The sequence below is a fragment of the Pipistrellus kuhlii genome, unplaced genomic scaffold (assembly GCF_014108245.1).
Source record: "Pipistrellus kuhlii isolate mPipKuh1 unplaced genomic scaffold, mPipKuh1.p scaffold_m20_p_3, whole genome shotgun sequence".
Classification (NCBI taxonomy): Eukaryota; Metazoa; Chordata; class Mammalia; order Chiroptera; family Vespertilionidae; genus Pipistrellus; species Pipistrellus kuhlii.
Genome location: NW_023425529.1, coordinates 17,056,392 through 17,080,156, shown reverse-complemented (window position 1 = coordinate 17,080,156; position 23,765 = coordinate 17,056,392). Strand labels below are relative to the sequence as shown.

Here is a 23,765-nt window from a genome sequence, read left to right as displayed (position 1 = left end):
GCACAACCTGGGCATGAACCGTGACCTCCTCGTTCATGGGTCAATGCTCAACCACTGAGCCACACCAGCTGGGCTGGTTTGCTTCTTGTTTATCTCTCACCCAAACTGGAAGCCTGCCTTCCCCCCCTCCCCCCTTTTTAAGCTACTTAAGGTGATAGAGTTAATAAACCATTTAAATCCCCAACTTCAACAACTGCTCTCTCTTCAGATATACCCTTCCTGGATCTTCTAGGTCACAAACCAGCATCCAGCCTGAATAGAAATTAAAAGTCAATGTTTGAGGGAGTGCTGGTCTTCCTCTGTGATTCCTTGGCCATGTCTAATGCTCGATGCAGTGGGTGGGATATGTGACCCAAAGACAGGTTCTGGGTACTTGCACTCCATAGTTGGGTACACAAGAGTTATATCTAGGTTCTATTTCATATAAGTGTCCAAGCTTCATTCCTGGATCTGTAGACCATAACAACTCACTGATACATGCATCACCTGCTGATCCACAAAAATCATCACTAAATATTGCCAGTGTCTTCACAATATAGGAAATAGGATGTATTTCATGTTGATCTCGTTAAAAAAAATTTAAGAATCCTGCCAAGAACAGATGGCACAATTTAATTATTCACAAGGATTTAAGGAACCAAAAAGAGATAATGACATGTTCTGGGGTTAGTAACAGCTCAGAAGCTGTCCCATCTCTTGGCCAAGAGGCCAGGGGCAGCTGTGAATCTCCAGGACCTGGGTCAGACTGGGACAGAGCTTGTCTGAAGTCACACATCACTGAAGAGGTAGACACAAAGGCGGGTTAGCTTGATGCGTAGCAAGCTGTTCTAATCTTTGAACCATGAAGTCTGCACAGCACAAACAACTGCCTCTGAGTGTTAATCAAGTAAAATCTGTCCTTAGGGTTTTAAAGCTGCCATGGCCCATAAAAATTGGTCTTTTCCTTCTAATTTACATCCTATGATGGCTTCATCTACTCTATCATAGATAAGATCTAAATTCAAAATTAAGCCAAGAGAGATCAAATATATTCAAATCAGTGAGCTACAGAAGTTTGTGAAGGCCCTTCATAAAGACTGGTGAAGTTGAACTACATTAGTACATGATAGAAAGATAAAATTAGCCGAAGCCGGTTTGACTCAGTGGTAGAGCGTCAGTCTGCGGACTGAAAGGTCCCGGGTTCGATTCTGGTCAAGGGCATGTACCTTACTTGTGGGCATATCCCCAGAGGGGGTGTGCAAGAGGCAGCTGGTCGATGTTTCTCTCTCATCGACGTTTCTAGCTCTCTATTTCTTTCCCTTCCTCTCTGTAAAAAATCAATAAAATATTTTTTTTAAGAGAAAGAAATATAAAATTAGAAGGAACTATGATGATACAAATTTACACTATTTTGTCTTAAGAAGTTTTTAATGGGTATTTATTTCTAAAGCAATATGGAGGGGTTTTTTTTGGTTATTGTTTTTGAATCCTCACAAGAGAATACTATGTTTTTACCGATTTTTAGAAGCGGGTGGGGGGACAAAGAGAGAGAGAGAGGGAAAGAGATGTGAAAGAGAAGCATTACTCAGTTGCCTTTCTTATACTCCTTCCCCTCAGAATCGAACCCACAACCTAAGTATGTGCTGTGACCAGGGAAATCAAACCTGCCATCTTTTGGTGTAGGTGACGACACTCCAATCAATGGAACTACCCTGCCAGGGCTAATGCAATGTTTTCACATTGGTTTATACAAAGAGGAGACTTCATAGTACATACTACAAAGTAAATATGGGAATCATTTATATAGCAATGAAACTTGAGCTCAGAATTCCATCCTGTGTTCCTCACAATTTTAACTTATTCAAGTTACTGTGAATTTTTCTTTGGCACAGGGCCTGGTGCTTTCATTCAGGCTTCTCCTAACATGGGTTAGTCTTGGTTATAAAGCAGTTATTCAAGATGATCCAATGGAGTCTTACATGAAAGACTGTTATTTTTCCTGATAATTTAAGAAACACAGTTTGATAAACACTGCCTTGGCATTTCAAAGGAAGCCAATTCTCAGTAAGTTTAGGATCTCATTGAAGCGAAGTGACTATTTTTAGCTCTAGAAACACAAACAGCATCCAAAATAGATTGCGGACAGGTCACAACTCATCATCCAGGCCTGTAGACTGGTAGACACATCTGTGTTTTCACTCTGAGTTCTGGGACAAGGAGTTTGTTAACTCACATTTGTTTGTTCCTCTGTCTCCAGCTTTGTCTTTGATTCCCATGGTGCCTATTTATTATACTCTGTAGTGACAATTTCACTAGGCAATTGAAATTTTAATTTTCAGCAAGGCTGTCCAAGCACACAGAAAACTCACTTTAATTTAGAGTGAGAAAGATATCTTTCATGGGGAAAGGTCAGATGTTTTAAAATATTAGATGAGAAAATAAATCAGCATTAGGGGATTGATTCCTAGTATAAGGAAAGGGTGATTGTAACATTAAATACTAGAATGAGGGTCCACAGCTTGTTTCCTCCAGAGGATATTTGCAAATTGTAAAATATGGAGGGAAATAGACCTAATATGTAAAGAAAACTGTAAGAAATGTTCTTTTTTTCCCTGGCCAGGTAACTCAGTTGGTTAGAGCGTCGTCCCAATACACCAAGGTTGTGGGTTCAGTCCCCTGTAATGGCACATATAAGAATCATCTGATAAGTGCTTAAATAAGCAGAACAATAAATGGATGTTTCTCCTTCCCTCTCTCGCTCTCTTTAAATCAATAAATAAGTAAATAATTTCTTTAAAATGCTCTTTTTGTTACAAACTAATGCTTTCTTTTGGGCAAGACGATACAGTGGTGTGACAAGAAGTTTAAACTCTGGATTCAAAATGGTTTAAAATTTGTAGTTACATGGCTTGGCTCAAATCATTTGAACCTTCTTGTGCCTCCGTTTTCTCATTTGTAAAGTGAGGATAATGATAGTATTCACTTGGTGGAGCAGTTAAGACGAAATTAATTCACATATATGAACCACTTCTAACAGAGTACATAATGAGTAATATCATATATGTTTCCTGTTTTTATTCTTTCTCTCCATCCAATGCAGTACAAATAAATTTAAAATGTCCCTATTTGTTTATAAGGATGCTCCTCCAAATTATACTGAGCCTTGTTAAGTTTCCCAAGCTCCTGTGGTATATTTGAAGGAAAAACCACTTAATCTCTAACTTTGGAAAGAAAAAAAGTCAGGTGTAGAGACAAAGCTGTGGAATAATGAATAATAATAGCTATCATTTATTGAATGCTTAGCATATTCTATATTTATATGTATTATCTCATTAGATTTTCATAACAACCCTATGCTAACGTACTTTATTATCCCCATTTTTAGAGGAGGGAACAGAAGCACAAACACATGAAGTAGCTCGCCCCAGGTCACAGAGCAGAAAGTAAAGAATTTGTCAGCCCAGAAAGAAACTCTCTATAGACTGATTCATTTACCTTTCAGCATAATGATTATTGCTTGTCTCATTTTTTATTCTTATAAGTATATTTCCGGTAGGACATGATCTCACTCATCTAGAGGAAATGGTGAACAACATAGGCTGATGAACAAGAACAGACCCAGAGATAAGGAGCCATGGGTCAGACTGTTGGACCTCAAAGGGAAGGTGGGGATAAAAGGGAGAGATCAACCAAAGGACTTATGTGCACACATATGAGCCTAACCAGTGGTCAAGGACAATGGGGGGGGGGGGGGATTGGAATGGAGGGTAGAGGACAAATATGTGATACTTTAATCAACAAAGAAATAAATAAAAAAAAAGAATGTGTCAGTCTGTTCTCCTCCACCACCAGAAATCATATTATCTTATAGTATGCATACAGAATTCAAACAGTCCAATGGAGTGCAGCCAGACTGGTTACATGATTAGTTGATGCCTTTTTCTGATTTTGTTAGTCCTTGGGTACTAGCAGTTGTTGATGACTATCACTCCTGATTACAGGTAGTAGTTGAAGCCATGGAAATGGATGAGGTCTCCAGGGGAGTGTGTTTATACAGCGTGAAAACGCTGGTATTTAAGCACCATGAAAGCAAAGATAGGCTCTGTTTTATCCATGGCTCTATCCCCAGATTGGTTTTATTCAATCCTTAAATAAGTGACTGAGAGGTGATAATCTTGTAAAAACACTGATACTTTAGGAGTAGAAAAGTGTAAGAAAAACCTAAGAAGAAAACTGAGAGGAAGGGATCCAGGAGACAATGTGTCACCGACGACTAAGAATTCCAAGAATAACGTGGTCAAATACATCAATACTACCAATAGGTATAGGAAGATAAAGATTGAAGAGACCCCATCAGTGTCTTTAAAAAGTTTTCCAAAGAACTGAGGAGCAGAAGATAAGGAAATAGAATAAGGAGTATGCACTCTTATTATAAAAACCTTAGCTGGAAAGAAATGGGCATACCAGAGTAAGAGATAATTGGAGAGAAAAGGGAGGGTTACCTTTATCTGGCATATAGAGTTTCATCAATGACATTTTGAAAGTTCTGATAGATATTTGGAAACTCCACAAAATTATCCTAAAGTTCAAGAAGCATGGGAGAACACCAAGAAAATTCTTAAAAAGAAGACCAACAAAAGGGGCTTACCTCTTAGATCCTTGGCCTCCTCCTTTCTACTTTTCGATTCTAACTCAGCTACAGACTCTCGGTGATGTTACTATTTAAAGCTATTTTGCTTTCAAAATAGTTAATCCATTCTGTATCTGACTGTAACATACTAGTCTTCAAGCTGGATTGTTTGAATATAGCCACTGCACCTATTTAATGATCTTATCAAGATTTCCAGCTCATTGCCTTTCTGACTTTTTCCCAATCCAACAGCCCTCTCCTTTTTTTGTGTGTGTTTTTTTTTTAAATCCATCTCAGAGACATACTAATCTGAAGCTTTTTACCCTTTCTCATTCTTTTTATTGCTTCCCTTACAAAGTCTTAAACCTGGCTAACCCTAACCATCAGCATTCTCCATGCCTGCACCTTATCGTCTCAGTATAACTGAAGAAGGACACACAAGAGGGCAAATTAATGACCATAAATGCAAGACCACAATAAACTCATAACCACTATTGCAAATAGGCCCATATAACCATGAACTATAGAGAATCTACTCAATTTCTCTGTCACCTTACTCTTCCCACCTTGAGTGTGAGGAGATGGAGATTGGTGAATATATTTATACTTGGGTAGAGAGAAAAGTCTAAGCGTTATCAAAGACAAAAATAAGACAATTTAGTAACAACTTTGATGTCCTTTATTTTATTTTATTTTTTTTGGGGGGGGTGCCTGCGGGACAGTTTATAAATTGGGGAGTACAGTGCCTTACAATCAGTGGAACACCTTTCCTGAAGGATATTTTATAGAATATTAGAAGCAGCAACATGAAAAACAGGGCACAATTGGCTAAAAGGTCTGGGATTTCCAGAGAGCTAGCAGGTCCTATTTTCTAGGTATGTGCACAAGCCAATGCTCTAACCATTGAGCAACACAAGCCAGGGCTGGCTCAAACACATTTTTATTTTTTAAGCTTCTTTGTTTGTCTGTTTGCTTGTTTTTTAGAGAGTGGAAGGAAGGGGAAAAGAAACAGAGAGAGAAACATCAATGTGAGAGATACATCGATTGTAACCAAGGTATGTGCCCTTGACCAGAACTGAACCTGGGACCCTTCAGTCCTCAGGTGATGCTCTTCCACTGAGCCAAATCATGTATTTCATGTATTTGATAGCTAGGGCTCAAATACATGATTATAAAAATTCAAAAGTATTTTAAAAATCAAAATAAATAAAAATCAAAACTGATGATTACAATAAATAAAATGAAAAATACACCAAAAAAATCAAAGGCAAAAGAACAGATCAGTGACATGGAAGATAAGGCAGCAGGAACTATCCAACTCTCTCTCCCCCTTCTGTGTGCTGGATAAATGAAATGTAGAGAATTCAATAGAGGACCCCAAGGCTATAGGAAAGATGGAGTCATCAGATGAAAGGAATTGGGGTCCCTCAAGGACATTCCCAACCAACTTGCGTTAGACTGCAGTGTGAGCAAAATAATAACCTGTGTGTGTGTGTGCGTGTGTAGGTCCCATTTCATTCTTTTGTGATTATCATTTACTGAAGGAACTTCCTTTTCTCTATTGTGTTCCTGATTTCCTTGACAAATATTAATTAACCACATATATATATATAATATGTGTCTATTTCTGAGCTCTCTATTCTGTTCCACTGGTCTCTGTTTTCATGCCTATACCATACTCTTTAATTATGATAGCTTTGTAATATAGTTTGAAATCAGGACTTGTTATGCCACCAACTTTGTTCGTTTTTTTTTTTGTTTTTTTTTTCCAGGACTGCTTTGACTATTCAGGTCTTTTGTGGTTCCATATGAATTTTTTTATAATTTTTTTTAATTCCATTGGAATCTTGATAGAGTTGCATTGAATCTATGGATGGTTTTTGGTAGTATGGATGTTTTATAATATTAGTTATTTGAATCCATGAACATGAGATATCCCCTTCCATTTATTTGTGTCTTCTTCAATTTCTTTATCAATATCTTATAGTTTTCAGTTCTTACCTTCTTAGTTAAATTTATTCCTATGTATTTTTATGCTGTTGTAAATGGGATAGTCCTTTATTTTTTAGATAATTTATGGTTTGTAAATTTATAATTACAGAAACTAAACATTTCTAGATTCTAAATAATGAGAATCATTAGTGAATCATCATTGCCTGCAAAGAATTATCCTATTCATCTCCAAGTCACAAGAAGTTATATCCATGCTGTAGCTAAAAGGATATGGTGTGGAATATTTTGGTAGTGGCACATTTGAAGATTAAGCCTGTAACTTGTAAGCTGTTTCTGACATCTTCTTGAAATCTTTAAACAGGGAGGAAGTCTCTGAAATATACAAAGTAAAATAAAATGGTAAGATCATATTTTTCTTAATTCTATTATTACAACAAAAATTTTATAGCACCAGTTAATAGACCATTGAACTATTCTCAAGAGAATACAGATGGAAAACATTTCTCCAATAGAATGACACACACCAATATGGTAAAGGAGAATATCTGCAATTTTGTAAAGCCAATATGTGTTGTAGTAATAATAACATCTAATTAATAGGAGTTCACATATATCTTAGACCATTTTATCCATGTCCCTTTCCTACTTATTTTCCACAAAGATATCATCTTACATTTTCTTAAAATAGTTCAAGTAGTTAAATAACTAATATAAATGACAAATGATGAGGAGAGTACATGTCAAAATTATTCAGAAAGAAGTTTGAAGAAGGATGGATTTTTTGTTTGTTTGTTTGTTTGCACAAGAATCTTTATCTCTTAAAATAACTTACTAAAATTATACAGTGGAGTTCCAGTGCATATAGCTTCATCCACAGAGGGGGATATATTGGGCAGTGAGTGTCTTTCCCAGGTGGGTAGTTGACAAAATTCCTCCAGCAATAATCATACTCTAAGGAAACACAAATCATTCAACAAATATAAAAAAAATTACTTAAAGAAAGTTGAACTTACTAGTAAATAAATGTACATACACTTTCAATAATTATTAATCCCAATGGGTTAAATCTGAAAAAAAAAGAAACATCAATTGAGCAGCTGATAAGTGTGTATACATTTTTTTTTGGGGGGGGGTCACTATATATCCTATATAATAAAAGGATAATATGCAAATAGACCGAATGGCAGAACAATCAAAACAACGAACAGCCGGTCACTATGACATGGGCTGACCACCAGGGGGTATGCGTGGAACATGGTGGGTGTTAGATGTGGCAGTATGGTGGAGCAAATGAGTGGGGGCACCAGACCAAGGTGGGGTGCCAGTCGCTGTCATCAGGGTGAGCCTCTGGTAGTTACTGAAAATTCTTTGCTCCCATATGCCGTGGTCCTGCCCGGTGCTTGCATCTACTGTCAGTGCCAGAGCTGCTGCTCACACTGGCTCCTGGTTCCCAGCACCAGTCCCAATCACTTGGCACCATTAGCAGGTGCAAGCAGGACAGGCTCCATCAGCACATAGGAGCAGGGATAGCAGAAGCGGAGTTACCAGCAGATAGGACACCGGGGGCTGTGGTGGCAGGAGCTGGGTGGGGGCGCAGAGGATGGGCTGAGATCCGCCCCTGTGCCTACTGCAGCCTCATGGCCCACAGTTCCTTTCAAGTTGCACAAATTCATGCACTGGGCCCCTAGTGTGTGTGTGTGTGTGTGTGTGTGTGTGTGTGTGTGTGTGTGTGTGTTTAGATATCATATCTAAAGCCCTCTGGCCTATTTACTACTTCAGATGGACTAGACTCTCCCTGAACCCCTAAAAAGAACAAAGCAGTTCAATCTAAGATGGCTGAGAGGCCATAATGGTAAAGTAGAAAACAGTCATTTTTTTTTTTATACTTTCCCTGCTATCAATTACAGACCTGGTGTTCTCTACATTATTTTGAACTTTTACTTCTGAGACTTCTACTCTAGGATAATCAATCTCCCGGCCACCAGCACAGTCTCTCATAAACACTTAAGGTTCTTGGTTTATTGTTTTTACCTGGGGTTGTCATGATCTGGATAGTCACGCCACTCTTAATGAGGTCCCTGAGTCCTTGTCGGTTTTGTTCATCCATGTGGTGAAAAAGCCGTGCTACATAAATAACTAAAGTCACACCAGGTTGTTGACGCAAAAATTCTGTAATAGCCTTGGAGCATTCCCAACAGGGACTCCAGGATAAGAACCAGATGATGGAGCAGCTGGTGGATGAGCAAAATTGTCTTTCTGAAGTAATTTTTTCTATAAAATTGACTTCAACGTGCTTGGTGGTGTTTTTGCCTGAGTGTCGCCAGATCTTAGGACACGTGCCCCACTTGATTTCATAGAGCAGGCAGGCCTCTTTACGGAGCTCTCTGGGGTCAAAGATGGCTTCAAATTCCCAGGGTTCGATTCTTCTCCTAAAATATTGTCATAAAACTTTTAGAGGAAATTTTAAAATCCTTTTAAAAACCCTTTTTCTATAAGGCAAATCTAAAACATGATCTCGGGATCATGTTTTTTCCTCTCTATATCTAAAAGCTATTTGGGGAAGTCTGCTTGAATTATCAGAGTTTCTGTCACAAACATGGTAAAGATATTTTTCCCCAACTCATGTTATTTGGTTACCACTCTCTTTATACTATTGCTTATTAGTTTTGAATTCAGGTATAAATGTATCCTTTTTCTCCTTATGTTCTAATGTTTCTGTCTCACTCTTAGAGGTGCCATGTTCCACTTGTTAATATTTACTATTCCTCAATGAACTCCAACTGGATTTTCTCAGGTGCAGAATCCTCAAATCAATAAAATTCTATTGCCAAGCATAAGAAGAGAGTAATTTAGCCTCAGGATTCCTCCACGTTAAATTCTATATACTAATTCCTCATAAAAAAGAAATTCAACTTGTTGTCAATGGCACCTCTGTGTGTCAAAGCTATGACTTAGGAAACTCAGAATTGTACTGAGTTTCCAATAAGCTTGTTACACTCTAATATTTCTCATTCACCCCTAAAGTATCATATTTATTTATTACATAAATAAGTCCTCCCACATCATACGCTAATATATTCCTTGACCAAAAGTCCCCTGTTATAATGATATGTCTGGAAAATGGACATATAATATAAAACAGGAATGGAAATGAAAGCGACAAATTAGTTCCTTGGACCTTTCACTAATGATTATAAAAACATGTGATCTAAAGAGAAAAGAGCATTGGTAAGACAATAGCAGAACAAAGCTGGAAGGTCATTTATTTCAACAGAAACCAAAAGACAAAAACAAAGACAAAGAAAGCAATAATCATAGAGAATAAAGTTGGAAAGGGGGAAAAAAAGAATGGGAACATGGTAAAAGAGGAAAGGTCAATAAGGTTAACTATAGTCCTCCAGCTCTTAAATACCCACTTATTCTTGGTTGAATTAAATGCACAATATGTGAATAAAAAGGTCTGAAAAACAGAATGGACTGGTGAATATAATGAAATCAGGAACATAGAAAGGGAGTGGACTGACAATTCTCAGGGGGAAGGAGGTCTGAGGGGTGTGAGAAGAGATTGGACAAAAATCTTACACCTATAGATAAATACAGTAGTGGGAGGTAAGGGCATGGGGTGGGGTGGGGAATCGAGTGGAGGGGAGCTATGGGGGAAGGGGGGCGGAAAGAGGAACACCTGTAATAATCTGAACAATAAAGATGTATTTAAAAAAATTTAAAAATGCACAATATGACAGTATTATTCTTTTAATTTTTTAAGATTAACTTTTAGTGAGAGGGGAAGGAAGAGAGAGAGAGATTCATTGTTCCACTTATTTATGCATTAATTGACTGATCCCTATATGTGCCCTGACTGGGTAGCAAACCCATAACCTCGGCATACTGGGGCGATGCTCTAACTAACAGCTACTGGGCCAGGGCTGACAGTATTATTCTTACCTCAAGGTGGGATCACCAGCTGAACAACCTGTTGACCAAGAGATGAGTATGTCAAGTAACATATACAAATTGAATTGTACTTTTAAAATACATTTTTATTGATTTCAGAGAGGAAGGGAAAGGGAGAGAGATAAAAACATCAATGATATAGAAGCATTGAACAAACTGTCTAACCTATGATGCAAAGCAGGGGGAGAGAAGGTGAGAGATCAACCCAATGCATGCATATGAGCATAACCAATGGGCACAGACAGCAGGGGGCAGTTAGGGCATGTGCTGGGGGATGGGAGCAGCTGGGGGAGGTCAATGGGGAGAAAATGAGACATATGTAATACTTTAAACAATAAGCAATTTAAATCTAAAAAAAACATTAATGATGAGAGAGAATCATTGATCAGCCTCCTCCCACAAGCCCCACACTGGGGATCAAGGCCCAAATCCAGGCATGTGCACCAACCAGGATGAGAGTCATGAACTCCCAGTTCACAAGCCAATGCTCAATCACTGAGCCATAATGCCTGGGCTTTAGTTGCACTTTAAAAAGACAAAATTTTAGAAGAAAGGACAGATAAATAGTTATCAAGGATTAGGAGCATAGGTGAAGAAGAAAGGAGAAGGGTTTGGCTATAAAAGGACAATAAAACAGGTCTGTGCTGTTGGAGCTGTTTTAATTTGACTGTGGTGGTAGATGCACAAACCTATACAGGTGACAAAATTGCATAAAGCTAAACACACACATAAATGAAATTGGGGGAATCTGAATAAAATTGATGGATTGTGTGAATGTTAATATCCAGGTTGTGATATTATTCTACAGTTTTGCAAAATGTAACTATTGGTAGAAACTAAGCAAAATGTACAGGGAGTCTGTATTACTTCATAAAGCTTTATTTTTTTATTATTTTTTAAACTATATTTTATTGATTTTTTACAGAGAGGAAGGGAGAAGGATAGAAAGCTAGAACCATTGATGAGTGAGAAACATTGACCAGTTGCCTCCTGCACACCCCCTACCAGGGATGTACCTGCAACCAATGTACATGCCCTTAACCGGAATCGAACCTGGGACCTTTCAGTCCGCAGACCAATGCTCTATCCACTGAGCCAAACCGGTTTCAGCAAGCTTTATGTTTTTGTTTGTTTGTTTGTTTGTTTTTTAATATATTTTATTGATTTTTCACAGAGAGGAAGAGAGAGGGATAGAGAGTTAGAAACATCGATGAGAGAGAAACATCCATCAGCTGCCTCTTGCATACCCCCTACTGGGGATATGCCTGTAACCAAAGTACATGCCCTTGACTGGAATCGAACCTGGGACCTTTGAGTCCACAGGCCGACGCTCTATCCACTGAGCCAAACCGGTTTCAGCAAGCTTTGTGTTTTAAGTTACGATTATCTGAATTAAAATTATAACTGACAGGAAGAGTAATTGGTAGTGTGTAGAGAAGCTGAAACACCATTGGCTTAATGTACATATATATTTTTAAAGCACAACTCAAGAGAAAGGAGAAAAGACATCTGCATAAGTAATGAGTTAAAAAAAAAAAAAAGGCAGCATTGTCAAAGGGCATGTAGAAAAATATTATTGAACTAATGAAAGAGAGCCAGATTTCCATGGGAGCCCAGTGGTTACTGAGGCATTGACAGCTGCAGAGAAGATCGCAGGGTGGCAAAATTCTCCCAAGACTGATACCCGTATTATTTCCAATCACATCTCGCCAACACTCTGGCAATAAATAGCCTTCTAATGGGTCTCTTTGTTTCCAGTCTTTTCCGCTTCTAATCCAGAAGGCATCAAATGCCACGTAAAGGTGTTTAGCCCATTATTTCAGGCACGTTTATGCTATTCACAAGTTCTCCAGAGATTTTCTTTTACCAAAAAGATCAACCTCAATTTCCTTAGCCCGGCATTCAAAGCCCTCTATAATAGCACTTCACATTTGCCCTCTAGTTTCACTATAGATTATTTCCACAAACTCTTCCCTAGTCTCACCAGTGCACTCAATATATTACAAACACAATCTTTGTAAATTCCCTCAAAGTCTTTGTGTCAACCAACCTGGAAATGCCTTCTCTTTGCCAACCTACATTCTACCTCTTTAGAATCCAAACTCAAATTCCATGTCATCTGAAAATTCTTTTCTTCTACAGCCTGAAGTGTTCTACCTCGCCCATAAATTTTTCTAAAGTCAACTAACTAAACCTTAAATAATTATCATGCCCTTGTGGTATCGTTTCTGATGTTGTCTTAAATTATTATTTAATAGTTGTATATTTTCCTTAATTATTTACTGTAGTGAAACAAGCACCGATTTAGTGTCATATGTTTAAAATTATTTATGGATGTCAATAGTTAGTATTAATGATTATAACAAGTCTTATTTAACCAAGTACAGCCAGTCACCAATCAGCAGATTAATCTCCTTTAAAAATATATATATATATATATATGTCTATAGGGAGGCAGACATTTTCAAATAAAGTAAAATTATATATTTTTAAATATAATTAATATAGAAGTAAATAGGAAAGTTGGAAAATGCCCAAGGACACAAGCAACACACACACACACACACAGTTTCTACCCTTTTCAAGACTATGAAGCTTGCAGGACCACGATCCATTTTACCTTTGTCAGAAGCCATGGTGCTGTGTGCCACTGATTTTCTCCCCTGGAGCTATATATTGTGCTGATTGCTCCTGTCAACAACATGCCTTAACATTGTTTCTTCAGGAGGGACTGCTGTCACCTGACTGAGCAGAGAATGACTCATTCCTGAGTCTCAGGCACTTACTGGATGTCTAGACTGTACAAACAGGTAGTAGATTAAGAGAGAATTTGGTGTGAGGTTAGCATCAATGGGTTGAGGAGAAAGCTTTTGGTGCAAATGATTAATGCTGTAGGGTAAATCCCTGAGGATCTTTGAATTACAAAGTTCTTTCCCTAATATTATATGAATTTTTTAAACTTTCCCTTCCCTTTAAATTAAGGTTAAGGCAAGACTGACACATCATTCTTTCTTGGGGGGAACAGAGAAAGAACAACTAGAAGAGAGAATTTTATCTATAACTTCCTCTTTGCTCTTTGCCCCAAATCTTGTTGGAAAGGGGAAGGGCACTGATAGATGCAAAATCAGAAGGACTTTGACTTCTGACTCAGGTAATTAGGTGACAAGTCTTCAGTGATCTCTCTTCCTTCTTGAAACCAGGGCTAAGTGTAAGGCCAAGTCCTCTTACTTTTTTTTCCCCTTTTCCTCTAAAAAGTGAATACTACACATATTCCCTATTGCCATTGTCCCCTGTTGTCCAAAATCTGGGTCAAGCTCTCTGAGTTTTAGCACACACTCCCAGAATTGGGGTCACTCTCGAGACTTAAAGCTCCCGCTAGATCACAAATCTAGTGCCCCTGAACTTTGAATCTCAAATCCTGTGGACATAACACCCAAGCCCTAAATATAAAACTTCCCTTAGCTATGAAAGTCAAGCTGGAGTTTCCACAAGATGAAGTAGTTGTTTCAAGTGGCAGGTGAGAGTTGACAGAGAAGTGCCACATCATAAATGAAGGTCCTTTAGAAGTCAAGGATTTCATGATAGGTAAAATAACAACCCCCACCCCGTCCACACACAAACAATAGAGCATTGGCCTGAGGACTGAAGGGTCCCAGGTTTGATTCCAGTCAAGGGTATGTACCTCAGTTGCAGGCTCAATCCCTGGCCCTGTTCGCAGCACGTGTGGGAGGCAACCAATCAATGTGTCTCTCTCGCATTGGATGCTTCTCTCTCTGTGTCTCTTCCCCTCCCTTCCACGCTCTCTAAAAAAATTAATGAATGGAAAAATATCCTTGAGTGAGGATTAACAACAACAAAAAATTTTTTAATTCCTATACTAATTAAGGTTGTGTGTGAGGGTGTAACTTGGGACATCATCACTCATGATAGATTTTCCAGGAAGACAAATTATAAACATATTGATATTTCATATCCAACATTTCATAAACCAGATAGATAGTTTTATTAAAAGCTTTACCCTAATTACTATTTCAGATAGCCTACCCACACCCGCATTCATCAACCACCATGTCTTCATAATGCCGAAGAATGACATTGTCATCATTGTCCTGGTAAAGCATAGAAATGGGAGACAGCTTGGTGGGAATGCAGACAGCCTGGGGAATCACCGGGTCAACCGCATGCATCAGTGCTTGCATGAATGCGTAATTGGAGCCGTTGAGGGAAGTGGTCAATGAGAAAGGACAATCTCCATGGCAGTAATTTGCCATGAACCCCTTGGGGGCAATGATCCACTTGTGCCAACCCAGGTCCCGGAAGTTGATGAATAGCTGGTGACGATGGCAGAGGTTCTTGCAAGAAACTTTAGGGGCAGGGATGGCTGCCCTCCTTTTTCGGGAAGAATAGTGGCACTGCTCAGGGTCGAGGCTCACAACCAGCAGGGAAGCATGAAGAGAACATCTCAGTCTGGCACAGGTGTCCTCAAGCTGAAAATTCACCCCAGAGTCTCTCTGTCCTTTGACCAGTATCTCTAGGAACAAGCCTAAGTTCTTCTGAGGGTTATTACTCCAATCCTTAGCCACATCCAGCAGGTTGAAGTGAAGGACACCTTGAGGCCATGGTACTGACTGCAACACAAACATTTTACCTGGCTTAGGAATGGACCGGTCCCATGCATGAGGCTCCTGGACCAGGGACAGAACCAACTCCAAATCTGGCCCCAGGTTATAGTAAGTGTTGGGCCCCAAGTCCAGGCCCAGCTGGCCCATCGTTAACCGCTCATTGGCTTTAATGGCAGACAGGTTGAAGTACAGGAGCTTCCGTAGGCAAGAGGAGGCTTGGGCAAGGTTCTTGGAGTGAAAAAAGGAACCTATGTAAGAAAAGAGAGATGTGAGGGTCACCGTAATATGTTTTACTTTATATCAACCTGTGATATAAATGCTAAATGTTATATGTATATCACATATAAAAAGTAAAGGCAGGAAATAATCAGTTGTACTCAAAAGGAGGATTTATTTATTTCACTCCTCATTTTTTAAATATATTTTTAAACTATAGTTGACATACAATATTATATTAGTCTCAGGTGTACAACACAGCAATTAGACATTTGTATACCTTATGAAATGATACTAGAGGCCCGATATATGAAGATTCATGCAAGAATGGGCCTTCCTTCCCCTGGCTGCTGGCATTGCCTGTGCACCGGCCACTCAGTGCCTGCATATGCAAATTAATCTGCCATCTTTTTTGTTAATTTGCATACTCAATCCTGATTGGCTGGTGGGGATCGTGAAAGTACAGTCAATTTGCATCTTACTCTTTTATTAGTGTAGATTTTGACTATATTCTCTATGCTGGACATTACAACCCCATGACTAATTTTATAACTAGCAGTTTGTACTTCTTTTTTCTTTTTTAAAATATTCTTTTATTGCTTTCAGAAAGAGGAAAGGAGAGGGAGAGAGAGAAATATCAGTGATGAGAGAGAATCATTGCTCAGCTGCCTCTTGCACACCCCTGGAGATTGAGCCTGAAAACTGGCCATGTGTTCTCACCAGGAATTCAACATGACCTCCTGGTTCATGGGTTGATGCTCAACCATAAGCCACACCGGCCAAGCAATTTGTACTTTTTAATCCCCTTAAAAATATTATACACTTTAGCCGGGACCGGTTTGGCTCAATGGATAGAGCGTCGGCTTGGGGACTGAAGGGTCCTGGGTTCGATTCCGGTCAAGGGCATGTGCCTTGGTTGCGGGCACGTCCCCAGTAGGGGGTGTGCAAGAGGCGGCTGATCAATGACTCTCTCTCATCGATGTTTCTAACTATCTCTCTCCCTTCCTCTCTGTATAAAATCAATAAAATATATTTTAAAAAAATATATTATACACTTTGCAAATTTGCATGTCATCCTTGCATAGGGACTATCTAATCTTCTCTGTATCATTTCTTTTCTTTTTTTAAAATATTTTTTATTGATTTTTTACAGAGAGGAAGAAAGAGGGATAGAGTTAGAAACATCGATCAACTGCCTCTTGCACACCCCCCACGGTACATGCCCCTGTCCGGAATCAAACCTGGGACCCTTTAGTTTGCAGGCCGACGCTCCATCCACTGAGCCAAACTGATTTTGGCTGTATCATTTCTTTTTTTAAAAATATTTTTATTGATTTCAGAGAGGAAGGGAGAGGGAGAGGGAGAAGGAGAGAGAGAGAGAGAGAGAGAGAGAGAGAGAGAGAGAGAGAGAGAGAGAAACATCAATGATAAGAGAAAATAATTGACCAACTACCTTTCATGCACCCCACACTGGGGACTGAGCCACAACCCAGCCATATGCCCTGACTGGGAATTGAACCGTGACCTCCTGGTTCATAGGTTGACACTCAATCACTGAGCCACACTGGCCAGGCTTCTCTGTATCATTTTAATTTTGAGTATATGTGCTAATAAAGCAAGTGCAAGGCTAGAGGTTCTGTATGTTTTGAAGTTGTATTTTCTCTATTTTTAAAAGAGAAAGAGAGAGAGACAGAGAGACAGAGATTTATTGTTCCACTTATTTATGTATTCTTCAGTTGACTCTTATATGTGCCCTAACCTGGAATTGAACCCCCAACCTTGGCATATCGGGACAATGCCCTAACTAACTGAGCTACCCAGCCAGAGCTATTTTCCCTATTTTCAAAACTAACTTCTCTGCCTGGATTTCAAATCTTACCTATTCCTTGAGGAAAAGGCACAATGGAGTATACTTTTACTTTTTCTTTTTTACTTTTTTTTCATCTTCAATTTCTATCTTCCCTTCTACCCCCAGAAAAAAGAAAGAAAAAAAAAAAACTTCTTTGGCCTAATGCCATCATTTTTTCTGGTTGGGTGGCTCCACCCTAAGTAAGTTCCGAAGTTCCTCTAGGTTTTGTGAGAAAATTACAACAGAAACCCAAACATTCTAACCATCCCACCGCAGTGCCTCTTCACTCTCCAGTCTCATTTAAAAAATAAAATTAGCTCTGGCTGGTGTTGCTCTATGGTTAGAGTATTGGCCCACAACAGAAGGGTCCAGGTTTGATTCCTGGTCAAGTGCATGTACCTGGGCTGCAGGTTTGATCCCCTGCTCCAGTGGGGCACATGCAGAAGGCAACCTATTGATATATCTCTCTCACATCAATATTTCTCTCTCTCTCTCACTCTCCCTCTCTCTAAAAATCAATAGGGAAAAATATCTGTGGCCCTATCTGGTTTGGCTCAGTGGATAGAGTGTTGGCCTTCGAATTGAAGGGTCCTAGGTTCCATTCCAGTCAAGGGCGCATGCCCAGGTTGAGGGCTCAATCCCTATGGGGGGCGTGTGCAGAAGGCAGCTGATCAATGGTTCTCTCTCATCATTGATGTTTCTATCCCTCTCTTCCTCTCCCTTCCTCTCTGAAATCAATAAAAATATATTTTTTAAAAATATCCTTTGTGGAAACTGGTTTGGCTCAATAACCATCTGAACAGTTGATCTCCTTTATTTTTAGCTCTAATTCTAATATATTGGCCTCTTTTTTATTCATATCACTTTCCTTAGGCATCAGAAGACAAAACAAGACAAAAGCCAGAATGGACATATTTAAAAAGATGAAAATGAAAAACTACTATATGCATTCAGGAGGCAGCCAATCAATGTGTGTGTCTCTCTCTCTTTTTCTCTCTCCCCATTCCTTTCTCTGAAGTCAATAATTAATTAATTAATTAAATTTAAAAATAAAAAGACATCATTCCACCTTATTAAAAAATTAAAACAATGACAATATGTTTTGCTCCCAGGTTAACAAAAATTAAAAGCTAAACTTATATCTAGTGGGCTTCCAATGCAGCATAGATAAGTACATTGTCATATGTTACTGGAATGAAATACTAAATAGCAATGAGAATGAACTACAAATAAAGGCAGCATGGATAAATCTCATAAATATAATGTTGAGTGAAAGAAGCCAGACACAAAATAAGGGTACATTCCACATTTAATTTATATGAAGTTCAAAAGCAGACAAAACTAAAAAGTAATGTTAGATATCAGAACAGAATTTACCCTGTGGTGGAGTAGTGATTAACCAGAAGAGAGCATAAAGGGCCCTCTGGGTGTTAGTCACATTCTGTTTCTTGGTCTGGGAGCTGGTTTTCTGTGAAAACTCATTGAGCTGTTCTCTGTGATATAAGCACTTTTCTGAATGTATGTTACACTTCAATAAGTTCCTATTTTTATTTCTTTTTAGTGTCTGTGTGTGTGTGTGTGTGTGTGTGTGTGTGTAAGAGAAACATCAATTGGTTGCCTCCGGGGATTGAACCCCAACCAGGCTTGTGCCCTGACTGGGAATCAAACAGGCAACCTTTCCATGCACACCCAACCACCTGAGACATACTGGCCAGGGCAATAAGTTCCTATTTTTAAAAGGATGGCTGTCAATTATGCAAAAGTGAGGGGGAGTGGGCAAGCTAGAAGGGGTCAAAGGGGGGAAGAGGGACATATCTAATACTTTCAACAATAAACATTTAGGTTTTTAAAAAATAATAAATTAAAAATATTTTTAAATGTAAAAATAATTGTGGGAAAAGTGAGAATTTTCTTACACTCGTGGTGGGATATAAATTTTGGAGGACATTTGCTATATACTGTAAGTATAAATGTGCCTGCTCTTAGATGCAATGATCCCCTTCTAAGAATTTATGCTGAGGAAATAATAGAAAAAGTGTGCGCACACTAAAGCTATATCATTTATTACATGTCCTTGCCCATCAACAGGGCGTCAGTTATATAAATTATAGCATATCTATACAATGGAATATCATGCAACCATTAAAATGAAAATAAGTTGACAATTTGTTTTGATTTATGTGAGATGTTCCTGTACAAAAGAATGTACAGTATGACCCCCCCCCCTTTTTTTTAGAATACAAGTTTCCATTATATGTATGCAAAAAAGAAAAGTCTAAGAATATATAACTGCTGGTTTTCTCTAGGGGAAGAGTTAGGGAGAGATGATAGTGAGATTATGTTGTCCCTCCTCCTCCCCCCAACACACACCATTATTTGATAGGATTTATTATCACAAAAATTAAAGTTTAGCCGAGACAGGTTTGGCTCAATGGATAGAGCATCGGCTTGGGGACTGAAGGGTCCCGGGTTTGATTCCGGTCAAGGGCATGTACCTTGGTTGCAGGCATATCCCCAGTAGGGGGTGTGCAAGAGGCAGCTGATCAATGACTCTCATCGATGTTTCTCTCTATCCCTCTCCCTTCCTCTCTGTACAAAATCAATAAAATATATATTTTTTTTAAATCAAAGTTTAATTTCCATTGGGAAAGAAAATAACCTCAGCTATTTCCTACTCCAATTAAAAAAAAAAAACCTTCAAACTAGCTCCTCTTACCTCTTAGCCCTCCAGAAATTTTCCCTGAACCCACACCCCGGAGGCCCTAAGCCTGTAATACAATACTCAGTACAAATGTACTTATGGAAGTCATTTGTCTGCCTCGCTTCTATAAGCTAATAGGGCAAATTTTATCTTTAATCTCTGTAGTCTCATGGCCATACACTGTTCCCGGTACAAAGCATCAAACACATGCTTGGCGGACAAATAAATATTTAAATCTCTCGTTGCTGTAAAGCTAACCATTAGGCCTCTCACGGCCGCCTTTGAACCACTTGGGAGGCCACATAGAAATGCAGATTACAACACTTATTCCTGACTTTGAATAAGAATTGGGTGGAAGAGTGAAGGGCAAGGAACTGGGCAAGATAATAAACTTTTAACAGTTGATCTGGGTCATTTTGATGGTCGGTTAATTTGGCAAATTATTAAATGGCACTCAATCAGATCCTTACAGAGAGTATGACAATGGCATACGCTATTGCTCTGTACTCATAAGCCAAAAATAGCCTTTTCCACCCAACAAAAGTAGTGGGAGGTATGAGAAGAGAAGGTAGACCCATGGTCAAATTAAGCTCAAAATTTTAGTCCCCTGCTTGCCATACCAAGACACCAAAAACACACTCGTAAATGCAACAATCCCCTTCTAAGAATTTATCCTAAGGAAATAATAGAAATTGTCTAAATTGTGGGCTAAAGAGTGGAAGACTGAGTCCTAATTGCACCCTCATCCCTCCCACCTAAACCGCATTACAAAGCTGTTGATTCAGAGAAACAGAAGTTACTTTAAATCCTGACTTTCCTTACACATTAGCTGTATGATCTTGAATAGGTTGTGAGTTCTACAGTCTGAGCCTACCTTTCACGATTGTTGTTGGGATTAAATAAGATAAAAATCCGTAAAACGCCAGCACATGACCTTCTATGAACCCCTCAGTAGCTTTCACATCTTTTCTTTCTTCACAACCCCCTCCCCCCCAAAAAAAATATTTTTTTCCTCTAGGAAACACTCCAATACCCTTACCTTGATCTGGGAGAAGTCGAAGGATGTTGCCCTGGACTCCCAGCTCCTTTACGTAGCATAGATCTGGTGAGACCCCAAGGGTGGCTGCTGTCTCTTGACTGTGGAAAATCTTCTTCAAGATGGAAGGCACAGGTTGGAATTTCTGAGGCGAAGGCACCTTGTCTAGACCCAGAAACTGGAGGAAGGCATGTTCTTGAAATTGGAATGTCTGGCCCGAGGCCAGCGTTAAGGCGAGGCTGAGAGCCAAGACTGGCAGGGAAGGCAGCATGGCCTCTGAGCAGAGACAAAGCTGGCTAGTGAGGCTGAAGAGAGCTCCCGCTCCCGACTTCCCAGCAATTCGGCTGCTGCTAATTTATCTGATGTAAGATAATCAAGTGTGAATTGCTCTCTTCCCAGCTCCTCAGAGGCAATTGGATAGAAAAAGACACAATTCCCCCCCACCCTTCCCTAGCTCCACTGTTCCAGAAAATAAGTACGCAAAGCAAAGATCATCAGTGTGTGGGCCTAACGCTGCGACAGTCTGAGGTTTGTCGGCAGCAGGCAGAGTGGAACGGAGACGCGCATTTATTCATCTCTCAAGAATTTATTCGGCATCTATTATGTGCAAGTGCTGAGACAGGTGCTAGAAACATAGCAGTAAGTAATTCAAAGTCTTGTCATCCATAGTCTAACTAGACAAATATATAGATAGAATGCTATTAGAATATATCCACAGGGATGTGTGGGAAATTAATTCGGGGAGCAAGAAATCCTCCCAAAGAAGTTGGTCTACACTCTTTGTCCATCAGTAGCTCTCAGAGGAGCTGAAGTTTGTTCATCCACCTTTGTCCTCCTCATCAGAAGTAAAAAGTCAGACTCACTGGACTCATTCTGGTTCCATTACTTACTAGCTATCAGACAGTGGGCATGTCTCTTCATCTTCCTAAAAATATTTTTTCTCAACTGGAAATAAAAACTGACCTTCTAATTTGCCATAGGAATCTGCTAAGATGATGTGTTTGGGTGTACTTACCATTTGTCAGGCATTGTGTACACCCAAAGTGTTCTCAGAGGAGAAAGCTTCAATGTTTAAGTAGACATTTTTCAGTAAGACGGTCAGACATCCAGAACTGAAGGAATTGCATATGAAAAGATATGGGGGTTATTGAAAAGCTTAGTAGGGCAGCATATATCAATTTTTGTTTCTTTTTGTTTTGTTTTGACAAAGTACTGTGAGATTTTCAAATACTGGATCTTTTCCTCTGACTCTGCCATTGAGGAAGCTGACATTCGATAAATATAAATAGTGCAAGAAACAAGTGAATCGGTGCTACTTCCAATTAGCTTGTTTGTTGGCAGAATAATTTTTAAGCTTTTTAAGAAGAGAGACTTTATTATTTTACATCGTTATACCACCTATTATAAAAACTTGTTTCTCCCAAAGGAAAAGTGTTGTATCTTATACATAATCGTTTCCCATAATTTATAGGATAAATCTAATGACTCCATAGAATGTCTTTTAAGGACTTTCTTGGTTTGGCACCCATATTCCTAGCCAGTCTCATTTCCTACCTTCCACCACCATCAATGTTAATGTTCTAATGATAATGACGTATCTGTAGTTCTCGTATGAGCTCATTTCATCACAGAGCCTTTGCACAGGCCAAGTTCCAAGGTATTTCTATTGCAAAGACTTATCTGACTCTAAAATAGATTTAGATGCTTCTTCTTTCTTCCACTGAGCCTTGAGTTGGTGTCCATTATGGCACTTATCACAGTGTATTTCACTGTGTTTTGCCTATTTCCCTCCCAGACCATGTAGTCATTGGGAACTGAAATCATATTTTTTCTTCTGAAAATCTCCACTGGACTTTTCCTCTTACTGACTCCATTGCCCAGAAAACTGTCTGGCAGGTAGTAGACATTCAATAATACATGTGCTGGCTGGTATGGATCAGTGGTTAAGTGTCAGCCCATGAACCAAGAGATCACAGTTCTGATCAGGGTACATCCCCGAGTTGTAGCCTTGATTCCCAGTGTGGGGCATGCAATGTGAAACCAGTCAATGATTCTCCCTCATCATTGATGCTTCTACCTCTCTAGCCCTCTCCCTTCCTCTTTATAAAATTAATAAAAACATATGAAAAATAAATAAATATATATGCAATAAATAAGTGAACAAGTGAATTGGTACTATTTCTAGAGGTCTTACTCTTCTAGATAGCCAACTTTTCACCATTCCCATTTCTCTTATCTCCTCTACTTGCATCCTTGTTGACACTTTATATATATATATATATATATATATATATATATATATATATATATATATATAGTTATTATTAATTTCAGAGATAAAGGGAGAGGGAGAAATAGAAACATCAATGATGAGAGAGAACCATCATTCAGCTGCATCCTGGATGCCCCCTATTGGGAACTGAGCCTGCAACCCAGGCATGTGTCCTGACTCAGAATCAAACTGTGACCTCCTGGTTAGTGGGTTGACACTCAACCACTTAGCCAACCTGCCGGGCTTAGTTAACACTTTTAACCTATAATCCCCACCTGTTTTCAACAATAAATATAGATTGCATTTTATTTAACTTTCTTGACTGAAAATCAGAAGTCAGGCTAATTGAGAGTGTGCAGTCACCTAAATTCTGGTCCCACCACTTAGCAGTGGTGAGACCATGGACAAGTCACTCAACTGTAAAGTGAGGACAAAGCATTCTTTGCTAAGGTACAAAGGGGATTTGAGAAGCATATGCAAGGCTCAGGACAATGTCTGCCAAACAGTAACCACTTGATAAAAGTTTAGCTGATATTAATTATTATTATTTATT

The 23,765-nt window shown here is 39.0% G+C and overlaps 2 protein-coding genes and 1 pseudogene across 2 annotated transcripts; all 3 read right to left on the bottom strand.

Moving 5' to 3' along the window:
• Positions 1-6,378: 6,378 nt before the first annotated feature.
• On the bottom strand, positions 6,379-13,436 carry APOBEC1 (apolipoprotein B mRNA editing enzyme catalytic subunit 1). Its single transcript, XM_036457299.2, has 5 exons — positions 13,137-13,436; positions 10,508-10,535; positions 8,594-8,991; positions 7,395-7,513; positions 6,379-6,934 (listed from the first exon to the last, which is right to left on the bottom strand). Exons 1-5 carry the CDS (start codon positions 13,150-13,152, stop codon positions 6,806-6,808), a joined length of 690 nt encoding a protein of 229 aa, XP_036313192.1. The 5' UTR covers positions 13,153-13,436; the 3' UTR covers positions 6,379-6,805.
• Positions 13,437-14,411: 975 nt separating this feature from the next.
• GDF3 (growth differentiation factor 3) lies at positions 14,412-21,375 on the bottom strand. Its single transcript, XM_036455159.2, has 2 exons — positions 20,944-21,375; positions 14,412-15,386 (listed from the first exon to the last, which is right to left on the bottom strand). The coding sequence occupies exons 1-2, from the start codon at positions 21,209-21,211 to the stop codon at positions 14,557-14,559; spliced, it is 1,098 nt and encodes a 365-aa protein (XP_036311052.1). The 5' UTR covers positions 21,212-21,375; the 3' UTR covers positions 14,412-14,556.
• LOC118731010 lies at positions 16,395-16,474 on the bottom strand (annotated as a pseudogene).
• Positions 21,376-23,765: the final 2,390 nt, after the last annotated feature.

What these genes read in the sequence shown, in the direction of transcription:
- GDF3 (XM_036455159.2), bottom strand. Translation starts at nt 21,211, where the DNA reads ATGCTGCCTTCCCTGCCAGTCTTGGCTCTCAGCCTCGCCTTAACGCTG. An exon ending in TCGACTTCTCCCAGATCAAG is followed by an intron (nt 15,387 to 20,943) that starts GTAAGGGTATTG and finishes TTTCTTACATAG; the next exon opens with GTTCCTTTTTTCACTCCAAG.
- APOBEC1 (XM_036457299.2), bottom strand. An exon ending in CCAGATCATGACAACCCCAG is followed by an intron (nt 7,514 to 8,593) that starts GTAAAAACAATA and finishes GTGTTTCCTTAG; the next exon opens with AGTATGATTATTGCTGGAGG. An exon ending in AACTCCACTGTATAATTTTA is followed by an intron (nt 6,935 to 7,394) that starts GTAAGTTATTTT and finishes TGTATATTTCAG; the next exon opens with AGACTTCCTCCCTGTTTAAA.